Source organism: Mizuhopecten yessoensis, unplaced genomic scaffold (assembly GCF_002113885.1).
Source record: "Mizuhopecten yessoensis strain PY_sf001 unplaced genomic scaffold, ASM211388v2 scaffold11113, whole genome shotgun sequence".
NCBI classification, from domain to species: Eukaryota; Metazoa; Mollusca; class Bivalvia; order Pectinida; family Pectinidae; genus Mizuhopecten; species Mizuhopecten yessoensis.
The window spans coordinates 644129-660526 of record NW_018408886.1 but is presented as its reverse complement, the minus strand read 5'-3'; the positions used below and the strand labels follow the sequence as shown (position 1 = coordinate 660526).

The 16398-nt window shown below is 36.1% G+C and overlaps 2 protein-coding genes across 5 annotated transcripts in view; one reads left to right on the top strand and one right to left on the bottom strand.

The window, feature by feature from the left end:
- Window positions 1-11824, bottom strand: part of LOC110466024 (pyruvate kinase PKM-like) — a 47493-nt gene extending 35669 nt beyond the window's left edge. Inside the window, exons 1-2 of one of the 4 annotated variants that reach the window (XM_021522274.1) lie at window positions 11660-11824; window positions 7777-7791 (exon numbers count right to left, since the gene is read on the bottom strand). In XM_021522274.1, coding sequence (XP_021377949.1) covers window positions 7777-7791; window positions 11660-11767 — 123 coding nt within the window. In that variant the 5' untranslated portion in view covers window positions 11768-11824. Of the gene's footprint in view, window positions 1-1892; window positions 2633-7776; window positions 7792-10660; window positions 10814-11659 lie in introns of those variants that run through there. The other 3 variants (XM_021522276.1, XM_021522279.1, XM_021522277.1) reach the window with 3 other exon arrangements.
- LOC110466023 overlaps window positions 1-15657 on the top strand; it is a 30245-nt gene extending 14588 nt beyond the window's left edge. Inside the window, exons 2-5 of the mRNA XM_021522272.1 lie at window positions 12391-13069; window positions 13535-13600; window positions 14037-14754; window positions 14987-15657. Of these exons, the coding sequence (XP_021377947.1) occupies window positions 12391-13069; window positions 13535-13600; window positions 14037-14754; window positions 14987-15443 (1920 nt within the window). The 3' untranslated portion in view covers window positions 15444-15657. The remainder of the gene's footprint in view (window positions 1-12390; window positions 13070-13534; window positions 13601-14036; window positions 14755-14986) is intronic.
- The last annotated feature ends 741 nt before the right edge of the window (window positions 15658-16398 follow it).

The following is a 16398-nucleotide window of genomic DNA, read 5'->3' as shown; positions in this document are numbered from 1 at the left end:
ACTTATCAGCATCAACTAACCATTTAATTTAGTCACCCCTTGCACTTCTGACCCCAACACCAAAAGCAGACCACTAAGCAGCGGTAACAGTCAGAAGACCGAGGCCTGATGCAAGGGAGACAACTCCTGTAAATGCATTACCATTATTGTTATGAGTCTCAAATGTAGCCTGTAGAAGGAATATGAAGAAAGATTATGAAACTCATCAGAATGGAAACCAAATTTCACCAGCAGGAAACAACTGAGGGGAAAATAGATCTTGACTGCAAAATGAAAATTAAATTTCATCTGTGGAAGGGAAACTAAATCTCACCTGTGGAAGGGAGGCTAAATCTCACCTGTGGAAGGGAGACTAAATCTCACCTGTAGAACAGTAGATCTACATCTCACCTGTGGACGGGAAACTAAATCTCACCTGTGGAATAGTAGCTACATCTCACCTGTGGAAGGGAAACTACATCTCACCTGTGGAAGGGATCAGCATCAACTAACCATTTAGAGAGACTAAATCTCACCTGTAGAACAGTAGATCTACATCTCACCTGTGGACGGGAAACTAAATCTCACCTGTGGAAGTGAAACTAAATCTCACCTGTGGAATAGTAGCTACATCTCAACTGTGGAATGGAGACTAACTCTCACCTGTGGAAGGGAAACTAAATCTCACCTTTGGAAGGGAAACTAAATCTCACCTGTGGAAGGGAAACTAAATCTCACCTGTGGAATAGTAGCTACATCTCAACTGTGGAATGGAGACTAACTCTCACCTGTGGAAGGGAAACTAAATCTCACCTGTGGAAGGGAAACTAAATCTCACCTTTGGAAGGGAAACTAAATCTCACCTGTGGAACAGTAGCTACATCTCATCTGTTGAAGGGTAACTTACTCTCACCTGTGGAAGGGAAACTAAATCTCACCTGTAGAACAGTAGCTACATCTCACCTGTGGAAGGGAAACTTAATCTCACCTGTGGAGGGGAAACTAAATCTCACCTTTGGAAGGGAAACTAAATCTCACCTGTGGAGGGGAAACTAAATCTCACCTGTGGAAGGGAGACTAAATCTCACCTGTGGAAGGGAAACTAAATCTCACCTGTGGAAGGGAAACTAAATCTCACCTGTAGAACAGTAGCTACATCTCACCTTTGGAAGGGAGACTAAATCTCACCTGTGGAAGGGAAACTAAATCTCACCTGTAGAACAGTAGCTACATCTCATCTGTGGAAGGGAAACTAAATTTCACCTGTGAAACGGTAGCTACATCTCACCTGTGGAAGGGAAACTAAATATCACCTGTGGAAGGGTCACTAAATATCACCTGTGGAAGGGAGACTAAATCTCACCTTTCAAAGAGAAACTAAATTTCACCTGTGGAAGGGAGACTAAATCTCACCTGTGGAAGGGTCACTAAATATCACCTGTGGAAGGGAGACTAAATCTCACCTTTCAAAGAGAAACTAAATCTCACCTGTGGAAGGGAGACTAAATACCATATGACATTGTAAAGAAAGGAACATAATTCTCACATACACACACAAACGAAATTTGCACGTATAAAATCTTCTAAAACCTGTCTAACTTATAAAGCATTACAGCATTCAGACAAACTTGTACTCTGTTTCATACCAAATGGCACAATTGACCAAATTTCATTATCATAACATACTGTTAGCCAAAACTTGCTGACTGTTAGATATGCTAGCATTACATTCTCCTTATCAACAGGTGGGGAATTTCGACCTCATTTGTGGGCATTTCTGAGTGCATCTATGACCGATATCATTCATGATCAATAAAAGTCGGTCAGGAGGTCAAGGTACCCAAATTAACTGACCAGTCATCAGGAGATTCAAATCAAATCACAAGACAAATATTCATGCACAAGGTATTTACCTACACAGACTGCCCAGCTATTCAGTGATGAGAACTGTATACCAGGTCCTTTCTTTGGCAAACAGGTACAGCAATGTCCTTCACACTAACGGCTGTGCTGGGGGTGTACGTACACGTGTGTCTGGGGGTGTAAGTACACGTGTGTCTGGGGGTGTACGTACACGTGTGTCTGGGTGTGTACGTACACGTGTCTGGTAACGTTCATTAGGTACCCATAGCTACATAACAAACATCTGCAGTACTGCACATCTGCAGTACTGCACCAGCACTGTTGTGTAAACACCCGAGCCTCCTCGCATTACTCACAGCCTCACGGACCTCAATGATGGACAGATTCCCTACACAAGGTTACCGTAAACAACAATATGACATCTACATTCAACAGCAGATCAACTCTGTCTCACGGGAAATTATATCATCACTTTATACAGTACAGGACTTTAAATGCAGCAGAAATATCTGTTGTGAACTGGTGTTTGGTGAAATTGATTTCCTCATGACATCACAGATGTATCACAGGTCTGTTAGTGTGTAATCAGGTTGTCTCCGAGGAATTGTCTTGTCCCTATGCTAGATGGAGATTTTGTCCTGTTGCTATTCTGGATGTGGACTTTGTGATCGGATCAATTTGCATAACATATATGGAGATTTGGAATTAACAATCATTGGATACTTCCGATTTGAAGACAAAATTAAATGACAGACTTCAAGAATCGAAGTGAGAGACCCTGACATAATGAAGTTTTTGGGAAGGCAAGTCCAAATTAGGGCATGAGTATCTGAGATGGGAGCTCTGTTCAAGATTCTCCTGGTTTATGGATTTAGCAAAATAGTCTCGTAAGTCTCTTCCTACACTACATGACCACTGGCCAATCTCCACCCAGAGTTGTCCTTCCTTACACTCTCTCACATCTACGTCAGCGGCTAAAAGTAGTCTGCATTATAATTAAGCCTCTTATCAAGTTTGTTCATGTGCCATCAAACCATATAACATGGCGGCCTTGGACAAGATCAACTACTTTCTATCATAAATTGAAATAAAGAGGGAAGAGATCCAACGTTCAGTCAACGGTAGTTTCCATAAAGATCAGCGAAGTTCAGCTTATCCCAGTTGATGGATTCTTTAAATAGAATTCACAAGTCCGCCCATAGAAGTAGTGTATCAATAATGAGAAGAGATGACTATGACAACATCAACTGCGATATCAGCAAGTTTAATACAGTGTTTACATGTTTCGGCCCACTAGGTGGGCTGTGTTCTGATGGCGGCCCACTAGGTGGGCTGTGTTCTGATGGCGGCCCACTAGGTGGGCTGTGTTCTGATGGCGTCCCACCTAGTGGGCCAAAACATGTAAACACTGGATTAAATGTACTGATATCGCAGTTGATGTTATCATGGTCACCTCTTCTCGTTAACATTAGTTAAGTGCAGCAGAATGTCACTTTTCTATCATATATATTCCAATGCTTTGACCTGTTTGTTCTTTAAAAAAAAATCTGGTTCATTTACATTTGTAATTTTTGTAAACATCTCTGGCTCTCATCATGAATCTTACATGTGCTAACAACGTGGTTTTGTTTATGTGACGTATGTAATTGGTTTTGTATTGAAGATTTGCTTACAGTAACATATCTGGGAGAAGTGAAGTTTTCACTCAATTGATTATGTAACACATTGCTGAATGACATAATATCTTTAGCAATATTTAGATTTTCAAGACTCTGTGCCAAGATTCTTGACATTCAACCACTGACAGAAGTGTTGGTGAGTACAAGGAAGGACAACTCTGGCCAGTCTGGGTAGACATAAGTGTAAGTGAGTACAAGGAAGGACAACTCTGGCCAGTCTGGGTAGACAGAAGTGTAAGTGAGTACAAGGAAGGACAAATCTGGCCAGTCTGGGTAGACATAAGTGTAAGTGAATACATCGAAGGACAACTCTGGCCAGTCTGTGTAGACATAAGTGTAAGTGAGTACAAGGAAGGACAACTCTGGCCAGTCTGGGTAGAGATTGAATCACTGGCCTGTATGTACAACCGTTATCATGGGTCAATCTAGACTTTATTCACTTCCTTTTATGGGTAATTTCCCCTACAGAAGAAAATTTCCCTGTTCTTTGAAATGCTCCCATGTGAAAATAGCTGTTTTTCTTCAAAATATTTCCCCTATATGATTTTTCTTTAAAGTCTTACAGTTTAAAAAGCATAATACTGCATAAATTCATTTACTTCACATGATTTAAACAAAAATTCTACAATTTCAGCTTAATATTGTTTAAAAATTGAAATATACTGCACATATGTATGTCAGACAAAACTTTTATCTTTTACCTTCATGACGATAGAGCCTTGCATCAAAATTTTGATTTCCCCCAAATCTGTAAAAAGGGTAGACTCCCCTAAATCCTAGATTGATTCCTGGTTATACAGATGAAGCCAGTACAGAAAATGTTAAATAGATGACTATGCTATCTACATGTATGATAAATTAACTCTTAAATTTAACTCCAGCTGAGCACAAGTAAATTTATCACAGCCTGCAGCATTGTCGCCTTTTCACATGCTCAAACAAGAGTCATCACCTCATAACCAGACCACAATAGAAACGACTCCATAAATATCTACATCAAAAATAGAAGTAACATTGAATAGTACAACATTAATGTTATTTAATAATAATCTGAACAGCTGTTGGGGAAGGTTCATGGACCACAACAACAACTACAATAGAATATATATAAACACACTCCGTGAATGTGAACATCAACTGTCCATTTTATATAAAACACACTCCGTGACTGTGAACATCAACTGTCCATTTTACAGTGATCTAAACAAGCTTGATGTATCGTTAATGGATAATAAAAACTGAGATTGTAGCTACACAATGAGATGTCTATACACTAGTTTACATACACTGACTATATATACAGATAAAACAGTACAATCTCCCATGTATATGATCCTAATATTACTGTACTATCTCTAGCTTCTATACCTAACTGTCCCTGCATGTAGTTTAGCTGTATTTCACAGCCCCAAACATCTAATTAATCCACTTCACGAGTACATTTAAACGCAAACTAGTATTCCACTAATGTGTATTTAACTATTAATCCACTCCAAGTGAACTGAACAAAATATATAAATAAATCCACTTCTACCGGTCCGCTTCCTGAAACATAATCTATTAATCCACTTCATTTAAACATGATCTATTAATCCACTTTATGTAAACAAAGTCTTAATTCGCTTCATGAAACATAATCTATTAATCCACTACATGTAAACATAATCTATCAATCCACTACATGTAAACATCATATATATTAATCCACTTCATGTAGACATACAATTAATCCACTTTGTGTAAACATTACCTATCTATTAATCCACTTTGTGTAAATATAATCTATTAATCCACTTCATTTAAACATAATCAATTAACCCACTACATGTAGACATAATCTATTAATCCACTTCATGTAAACATAATCTATTAATCCACTTCATGTAGACATTATCTATTAATCCACTTCATGTAGACATTATCTATTAATCCACTTCATTTAGACATTATCTATTAATCCACTTCATGTAAACATAATCTATTAATACACTTCATGTAAACATAATCTATTAATCCACTTCATGTAAACATAATCTATTAATCCACTTCATTTAGACATTATCTATTAATCCACTTCATGTAAACATAATCTATTTATCCACTTCATGTAAACATAATCTATTAATCCACTTCATGCAGACATTATCTATTAAGCCACTACATGTAGACATTATCTATTAATCCACCTCATGTAAACATAATCTATTAATCCACTTCATGTAAACATAATCTATTAATACACTTCATGTAAACATAATCTATTAATCCACTTCATTTAGACATTATCTATTAATCCACTTCATTTAGACATTATCTATTAATCCACTTCATTTAGACATTATCTATTAATCTACTTCATGTAGACATTATCTATTAATCCACTTCATGTAAACATAATCTATTAATACACTTCATGTAAACATAATCTATTAATCCACTTCATGCAGACATTATCTATTAAGCCACTACATGTAGACATTATCTATTAATCCACTTCATTTAGACATAATCTATTAATCCACTTCGTTTGTACTATGACCTATTGATTAACATTTAACAGATACATGCACAATGTCTCGAGTTGATGGATCTGTGAACATGTGCACGTAGCACAAGGAAATGCAGGGTGAGACATATGACCTTTGACCTTAAACAGTGACTATGACGTTGAGCGAAAGCATCCAGAGGTTCATCAAGGTCACTTACGTGTGTAGTAATAGTGAAATTAACCCTGGCACAAGTAAAGTATGAACAGACAGACAGACAGACAGACAATGGTTAACAAGTGTTTTTCTGTGTATGTTACGATCTGACTATAAAAATCTATTAATAAAACTGTGTTTGGTGTTAAACCCTGAACATCATATTGAAACATTACAACAAACTTCTAGCTTGTAGAGTATACGTACAGACCCTACTACAGGTGTACACACACAATCACTGCATAACAACCTGTCACCACTTGTCTATAATACAACTTCTACACCGTAGTTATCATTGTAGGTAATTAACTGGTAGAGTACAGACCCTACTACAGGTATACACACACAATCACTGCATAACAACCTGTCACCACCTGTCTATAATACAACTTCTACACCGTAATTATCATTGTAGGTAATAAACTTACCAGCCATACAACCACCCACTATCATCTAACGGGAAAAACACAAACATCAATCAAACTTAGCTGGTCGACATTTATAATTTGTCATGATCAGGATTTGTGTTTAAGCCCTCCCTTTATCCTTTTGAAGTTTGGAAATGAAAAGACTCTAAAATTTTCAGAATTCAAACAATGCATTATGGAAATGGATCCCATATTTAATCAGAACCGGTCCCCATCTATAAGATATGTACACCCAGCACAAACCATTATGACAATGTAAATTGAAATTTTGTATTGTATTTGATAAATTCAATGACTATCATCTGTGATGTTTAAACCCTTCGATGTTAATCATGAAGTTATAAAAAATAGGATCATCAGCATTTTATAATTTTAAAGACGTGTTGGCTGGAGTGAAACACATCCTGACTTATCTTCATATATGTATATATATATGATTGCAGACGGGTTCCAACATATTGTAATAAAATAAAGTACCACTCGGAAATCAAACAAACTCAAAACTGTTCAAATTAATGCTTGCAGTGCAAATATGGTAAACAGGCATGCTCAAATCTTTTGAAATATATTTCATAAAACATCAGAAAATGCAAGAGTATATGTCGTTTCCAAGATATATAAAAGTTTCTGGATCAAATATCACATGATTTGGCAATCACATGGTATATTAGGGGACATGAATATTTCCTGTGTAAAGATAAATCAGTAGCAAGCATACTTTGCCGAAGTAAATTTTTGGTAAATTTTGATGAGAATGGCTGAGTCTTTGCATCCTTCATGAGAGATATGAACGGACTAACTAGTACCCTCTAGTTAGATATCAGTTTGGAACCACAAAACCGTGCTTTTTTTAAGATATTTTACATTAACAGGAACTTGTCCAGAAGTACATATCCCCCCCCCCCCCTATCATGTGACGTGCATCCATCTTAACCCTTTCACCACTGTAAACCATAGTGGACTCATCCAGATGAATGTAAGGTAGAGTCTACTCAAGTTACCTAGGGCTGAAAGAGTTAAACCCGGTCAAATCTGGAGAGAGAAAGTATTTTGAAAACAACATATTGTAGATTTCTTAATAATTTTTAATAAATTTAATTAACAAAAGTCAAATCAATAACTTACCTTTGGACTGGCCATCTGAAAAGATCAAAAAAATATTTATATTAATATAAAATCAACATAGAAAAGGTTACTTGCGATCAACAGTCACAGTGATCAAAGAAAGTGTTGATACAGACTAATACAATCAAAAGGGAACATTTATAAGCAGCGGAATTTATCAGAGTTGGAAAAATATCCAATTTAAAAGAAATAGTCATGATCCCCACCACACAAATAAAAACAAGAGGCTCAGAGGGCCTGTATCGCTCAACTGGAAATGTTAGCAAAATTTTAGTTGAAATAGACAGATGTTGATGTACATGTATTACATGGTTAGTCAGGGATTATATGTATACACTGTATATGCAATTGGACAAAATCCTGTCATTCCTACAGGAAAAGGAGGATTTTGAAGAATTTGCTATGTTTCCACAATTGCGTCCCGCCCCTCTGCCCCAGGGGGGTCAGACCCACCGTTGATACAAAAGTAGTTCCCCGTCACCCAAGAATATGCTTTAGACCAAATATCTGTTTATACAAAATTGAGTTCCTTTTGCCCAAGGATGTTCCAGACCAAATTGGGATGAAATCCCTTCATCCCTATGGTAGAAGAAGGATTTTAAAGGTTTTACCTCTATTTCCCCTATTCGGCCCCGCCCCTCTGCCCCCAGGGGGGCCACATCCACAGTTTATACAAAATTCAGTTCCTTGGCCTTAGGATGCTCCAGACTAAACTAGGAGAAAATCCCTTAATCTCTACGGTAGAAGAAGTATTTTAAAGGTTTTACCTCTATTTCTATTATAAGGCCCCGTCCCTCTGCCCTCAGGGGCCACACCCACCGTTTATACAAAGTTGAGTCCCCTTGGCCCTAGGATGCTCCAGACTACATTAGGAGAAAATCCCTTAATCCCTACGGTAGAAGAAGTATTTTAAAGGTTTTACCTCTATTTCCCCTATTCGGCCCGGCCCCTCTGCCCCCAGGGGGTCACACCCACCGTTTATACAAACTTGAGTCCCCTTGGCCTAAGTATGCTCCAGACTAAATCAGGATAAATCCCTTAATCCCTACGGTAGAAGAAGGATTTAAAAGGTTTTACCTCTATTTCCATTATTTGGCCCTGCCCCCAGGGGCCACACCCACCGTTTATACAAAGTTGAGTCCCCTTGGGTTAGGATGCTCCAGACCAAATTTAGTCAAAATCTACTTCGCCGTTCAGGACTAGTAGCGTTTTAAAGGAAAAGTTGACGGACTGACGGACGAACGGCGGATGCTGCAGTATGGCATAAGCTCACCATGGTCCTTCGTATAATAACGTGGTGATACTCGACTAATATCATCACTGAAGCTGGCTTGAAATTAGTTGATACTTTAGTATACTATATATAGGGAAGTCTTCTGTTATCAAAAAGAAATTATCCTAGTCAAGTGTGATCAATGAAACAGGTGGATTGAGAGACAGGACTTGACAGAAATCAATATTGTCTAGGTTTGTGCTAAGTTGTCGGTAACAGTCACATCGGGGTTGATTTGGCTGACAATTTAAGTGTTAAAATAAACTTGACTATGCGTCAACAGTCCGTTCAGCATCAAACTGACCTAGCCTATGCTTACAGGTTATCAAACTGGGCTAAAGTACATAAAACAGAATGCAAATTCGTGTTTCAACTTGTACTCGGTATAACTATAAATGTTTTCTTTATTTTCTGATTTTGTTAAGTACATGTAGTACACAAGAAAACTTATCCATAAAAGTTTCAAGATCCAATTTGAACATCAGCATACAAGTTGTTCTGTTTTTGTGTAGTTCACAAATATACTTTGACGCTTGATGACCTTGATGAACTCAAGTAATCAAACTTACTGAAAGGCTGATGCTCAGAAAGGGAAACCACCAATCCTTACTGAAAACTGCAAGTCTACAAGTCAACTATTAGAGTAGTGTCAGTTTCTAACCCTGTTTTTCAGTATTTTTATTGTTAAGTCATTTGCATCATGTCCATATGTGAACAAATAATCCAATCATGTAGGAGCCTTGCTTAATGTAAAGGCCAAACAAAAAATATTTTGTGTTTCCGGTAACCGTATACCTACCCTAATTTTTTGTGACTACCCTAAATTTTTGAAGGCAATTTTCAAAGAAGCCCAATAGATCACCTATATATTATAAACCATATAAAATTAATTGTCATAAAATAAAAATTGTTGCCCACCTACTTTGTACCCACCCTATTTTTTTCCAACATGTTACAGGAAACGCACATATTTTTTTTGTCTGGCCTCAAGTAGTTATTTTTAGGAAACTGCTTTTCCCAACATTTTATTTTTTTGATAGACTTGCATGGATAATCCTGAGCCAATCCCACATGGGGTCCTGGACCGATCAAAACTGATGTTTTACATTTAAAAGGATCCTTCTATTTTTCATATTGATCATAAATAACAAGTTTCTGAAAATGGTCATAAATGCTCTCAGCTTCATGGATATTCCCTGGATATGTGACAATATGAACAGTTATCACATATTCTTTCTTCATATAAATTATTATGAAAAGGCACAACATTTGACGAACTTGCAGCTTACAGTTGAGTCGAGTTATGCAGGGGAAAATCGCACGTGTGTGTACACCAGCATTAAATATCGATGTCATTTAAACGAAAACTTGAATAAAAATATCTCAGAGAGAGCTAGGAAATATAATATAAACATGTCACTCGGTTATTTGAAACTACCAATGCAACATGTCATCAGCTGATCAGTCTCTGATGCCGGGAACAGCCGACTGAGACCATCGGACAACGATACGATAATTATAAATGTATATAAATTGAAATTCGACAACAAGTGAAGTTGCATGTTTTCTAAAATAAATGAGGCAATTATAACAAAACAAAACCCTAGTCACCTTTCTGTTGGTCCAAAGATTTTGTCAACGTAGGAATACTACCGCAGTTTTCAGAGTAAAACAGTGTGTGTATCTCTCCAAATCTCCCTCGCTCTACAATCTAGACAACCTTCCCAAAGTCGCTTTACACACTTCCGGTTTGTGATCAGTGACCTTGCAGCAGTAAATAGATGGCCTTTAAATAACCTTCGAATCAACGACCGTACATATTTTGAAATATTGTGAGCTACTCCATGCAACGATTTGAATTTATTTTCAAAGTAATACATGCAATCAATCTGTATTGTCGCTGCATGTCGACTGTATTAACTCAATATCTAGTTCAATGTGGTTAGTTTCGTAAAAAACTAAAAGGTCAATATGGCGGGAAATTTAATTTTTATTTTATTTGTGTGAAATTCCACTTATTCAAACTTCGTCTTTGTAAAGAATAGAGTAACACAATGGAAGACGAAGTAAATTTCTATTTCTCTTGTAATTATAACTCTGACATTAGGTAATAATTTTTCGAGTGAATAAAAAAGAAAAGAAAATAGAAAACTTCATCAATATCAACTCGAAACGATTTGGAGTTAGCTTTCAAGTTTTTATTTTTACTTCTGTTTTATATTATTTTTAAACGGAATTTTCCCCACAAACTCCTTAAGAATACCTACGAATAGATTAGAATTAACGTTCCAAAACGCTTTAGTATATATATCAACCGACCTCTGTGACTAATATAAGTTACCATGACAAGAAACAGGTTCACTGACACGTATTTCAATTAGTTCTGTTTCATTCTGCTGAATATAACATGATAACATGATAAGGTCCGATATACCGGTGGATCGTTTTTGTTTGTTTTTGTTACTAAAGCAAAAGTTTAGTATATTAGATTTACTGAATAAAAATTGCAGTTTCCTGGAGATCTTAAATTTCGAGTAACGGAAACAACAAGACCCTGTTCTTAACCGTTACCATCTTTCTGAAGGCAAAATTTCTTAAATAAAACCTTACACAATTCAGTTCCCGTCCCCGGTTTCCTAAATTCCTGGATTTTCTCCTGAATATCCCTGCAAATCGATCACATCGTCTGATAAAGCACTGTAGTCGAAGAATGGACATAAACTTTTGACCTCATAAAAAAACCTCCACATATTACACAGGAAAACGTGACGTTTTCGTAAACTTCAAAAAGTCAACGTCAAAACCTATGACGTCATCAACAATTAACACGGAAACGTCAAATGACGTTCGGTAAATTGCATGGGGTCCATACAGGTATATTTGTAATTCACATTTTAAGTACACAAAGACTAATTTCAACGATACATATATGGTAAATAAGATAAGGTGGAGCACTGACAATGAGACAACAACCCAACATATAAATAAAAAGAGTGGTAGCTATGTCAATGACACATCAACCCAACAACACAATAAATAGAAGTCAACATACAGTCTTTAGCTTAAAAATTAGGTAAAGCACTAATTACATGATACAGTAACACCCAGTTTAAAAAAGTTGTTAATAAAGTAACAGACTAACAAAGATTTGCCTTGTCTTTACTTAAGTTCATGAATGTTACATACATGCACATTTTGTTTATCAGCGGTTATTCAGTTCTCAGGTTTGATAAACAACAACAAATTTGAATTGGCCAGTCATAGTTGCCTTTGTCAAAAACATGATACAAGAAGTATTTGGTAAAAATCGAAATTTATATGATTTTTTTTTCTTTTTTCAGACTCCAGCAGTAAAATCCATCACAGAAACTAATCCTAATGGTCGATTTTGGCTAAAATTGGACGGAACTGATGTGAAAGAGTCCTTACAACATTCTGTAAAAAATATTTGGAATGGGGATGTTGACCTAAATGATGGGCAGCTTGAATTATTACGAGACGAATACCAATCTAGACTTGACTGGATAAACTCCATACAATCGACCACCGAAGAAGACCTAAAAACTAGTTCAGAAACAGGCTTGGTAAATTTAGAACTGGATGAGAAATTTCTTCAAGATGCTTTTAAAAAGGCCACAAATGATTTTAGAAAGAAAATGAATCAGAAAAATGCAAATTCAGAAACACTCAAAGGCCTGAACTGGGAAGTTGTGGAATGCAACACTCTGCTGCAGCAGTGTTTGGAATTTATATCCAAGCTTAAAAGTGATTCAGACTCCAGAGCTAATATTAAGTCCATAAGTCAGGAATATCCAATATATTTAAAGAACTTATTCAAGAAGAAGAGGACAGCAGCAACCCACATACTTGTTATTGCCATTTCTGATGAGCAGAGGAACATAAAGCCATATGCACTTCCAATCCAGTATTTACCCTACAAATCTCTGAGAGACCAGTATGTTAGAGACATAACAGAACCTATTAAAATTGCTTTAACACTGACTGGAATTAATGTTGTTGGTAAGTTTAAAAGATGCTAATTGCAGGAAATTGTTTTTTATGTAATATAATACATCAAGATTGGCTAGATGAACATAAAGCATATGACAAAATGTTGTGTACATAAAGTAACTTGTGTAACACAAAGAGAAAACAATCTACTGGTAAGACAAAATGTAAAACATGCATAGATTACTGTTATGCTGTTAAATCTTTTAACTGGCACATACAGCTTTTATAAGAATATTTTATGCAGGAACTGTTACTTTCTCACATTACTCATGAGCATAACAGACATATTTCCACACAGCTAGCCCTTTTGCTTTTAGTTGCAGATGACCTTCTGACATTTTAGAACTACTTTCATGGATTTCCCAAATCTAATAGCTCAATTTCAATGTTTATATATGTATATTGATGGTCATAATTTTACATTTAAAATACAATGTACAAGGACTTGTTAATTTCAACTGACAACTTTTTCAGGTCTTGTAGAGGTCGTCAGAAAAATGTCAAAATCAACACTTGAATCCATGCCTACATATGACGGTGGTATGTATACTTTTATATATAAAGCCTATTTATAATACTTTGGTACATTGTCTAACATAGTTTTGACCTTTATTTGTTTTTTGAAGATTTTTAAATTCTTTAACTAAGAAACCATATCCTTTAGATTGCCACAAATTTTATTGTTTCATGTCTGTTTTGTATGTTTTGATTGATGCTTCATGACGTAAATGAAGATATGTCCAAAAAAAATAGGGAATAAATTCTAGGAGATTTACTTCACTCAGACACTCTTGTACATATAAGAGACAGAAATAAAAAAGAACATGTCATATTACAGCATACCACATGCTCATTTACAAATAATTTTATGACAATATATCCTTTTTCATTAATACCATATTATCATATAGATTGTATTACATGCTTCATGAAATATCCCTTTTTGTGCTATAGTTTTTCTCCTGTGTATTTCCAGATGACGAAAATGGTATCCCATTCGCAGAGTTGCCAAACGAATACATACCCTCATATGTTTTATTAAACATTGTTGACATGTTAAATGATGGTCTCACTTTTGAAGACAGCATTGTTTATTTGCGTGGTAAACTGGTACCCGAGGGATACACACCTTACCCATTCCGCAGGGACACACCAGAATCCTTCATTGATCAGTTAAGAAGCCTAGTAAGCACATATGTTTATAGACATACTGTCTCCAGTTTAAAATCAGAGGGGAGAGATTTCTCACAACACCTGTATGTGCCAGAAATTGACAAGACAACGTGCAATCAACATCATGAGAGAGGCGACCATAACCATGTTCTGAAGCGCATAGCTACATCAACTAGGGAATGCCGATATCAAGAACTGGATCCGGAGCCATTTGACAAAGCATTGTTGGATCCAAGAGCAGGACTATCTCATGCCGCGCTTACTGGACAAAGACCCCAGTCTGTAGAGGATGCAGAAAAACTGTTGTCTTACCATGTAGCAGCCAGTATGCAGCGCAATGGATTTGACTGTGAGGCTGAATATGCAACAACTGTGGCTGCTTGGCATGAGGCTTCAGATGGAAGAGGAATGGGACAACTGCGACGGTGCAAGGCAAATTATCAGATGTTAAACTACATTGTAGCAGACCTTATGCCATGGTACGAGGAAAATTATGACTTCACATATATTGATGTCAACAGGTATGTGTGTTAGCTCAAGAGACGCTGGAATCAAAAAAGTTTAAAAGGCCAAATAAAAACAAATAATACCTTGGCTAAAACAATAACAGTCCACAAAACATATGTAAGGTATTGCTTGTTTTATATGCATAGATAATATACATGTATATGTATTAATTGTTTTAAATGCTTATATAACTTGTGTATTGTTTGTATTATATGCTGTCTTCTTACCTTCTTTTAATAATTTCAGACCAATGGATAATATTAGAGGGTTTACCAGAGAGACGTTTATTGAAATAACAACAAATATTGAAAGCCAGGAAGTACGACGCCTGCAAAACGCAGAATTTGGTTATCCTGAACACCCAAGGGCTGCTACAACAGATGATGTAGAATATTTTTTTAGTTTGACGAGACGACAGATTGGTGATACTTTTACTGTACCAGAATTTCAGAACCAATGGGCAAAAATAGTTAGAGAATTTTGCAAACGGTTAGACCCTGAACTGCCTTTCCATTACTGGATCAGGAATGAAAGGTTTAAGACAGAGGAATCAGGTTTCGATGACGATGTTGATAAGAAGAGACTTCACACAGTACGACACACACAGAGAGAAGATTGTTCAATATTCATCTCAGGAAGAGCCTTCCTGCCAGCAAGAAACAAACAAGAGCCTTCCTGCCAGCAAGAAACAAACAAGCATTAGACAACGTTTATTTCGAGTTGATGTTGGTTTACCCCCAGTACCCGACAACATGCAGCCGAATAGAAGTTAACTTTTTCTGTGTTGTTTTAGGTTTCAGTGGTGTAACTGTAAATACTGTTTATCAGAATTCAATGTGATGAATAATTGCTGAAATTGGACAATTATTTTATTCATTTGTAATTGTAGTGTAAAAGTAGTGCAATATTGTTTTTATTGAGACAGTTTAACAATATGTGATAAAAAATAAAAATTTCACAGTGTGAGTGGTAGCATCAACTCTTTATATGCTCTTTACAGGAAAATTAGAAATATTTCATTACCAGTAGATTTGCAACTTAAACTATTTGATTCACTTGTATCACCCATTATGATGTATGCGAGTGAGATATGGGGATTCGAAAAAGCTGGTATTGTTGAACAAACTCATTTGAAATTTTGCAAGAAGATCTTAAATCTAAGGAAAAGTACTCCAAACTATATGATATATGGAGAGCTTGGTCGTTACCCATTGGAAATAGATATTAAAACATGTAGGTGACGAATTTCATTATTTGTACCAGCTGTAATCGAAATACGTCATAAATACATTCCCAATTATTATTATATCAATCCAACTACTGTAAAAATGAAAGGTATGTTTTCTATTTGTAATTCTTCCTTGCTCAGCAAAATAAGCAAATTCTTATCTAAACTAGAAAAAATGCTAAATATATTATAATCATTTATTATGTATGCCATGTATGCTTTGCTATTCTTTTCTCTAATATGGTCTACTATATATGTAGGTATGCCAGTTTTACAATGCTAAGCTATATGTCATGTATGTATGTATGCTTTGCTATGATATGTATGCATGCTATGATTTGCTATGCTATGCAAAGTATGTTTGTATGTGTGTAGGTAGACTATTATATGTGTGTATGCTATTATATGCATGTATGTATGGTAATATATG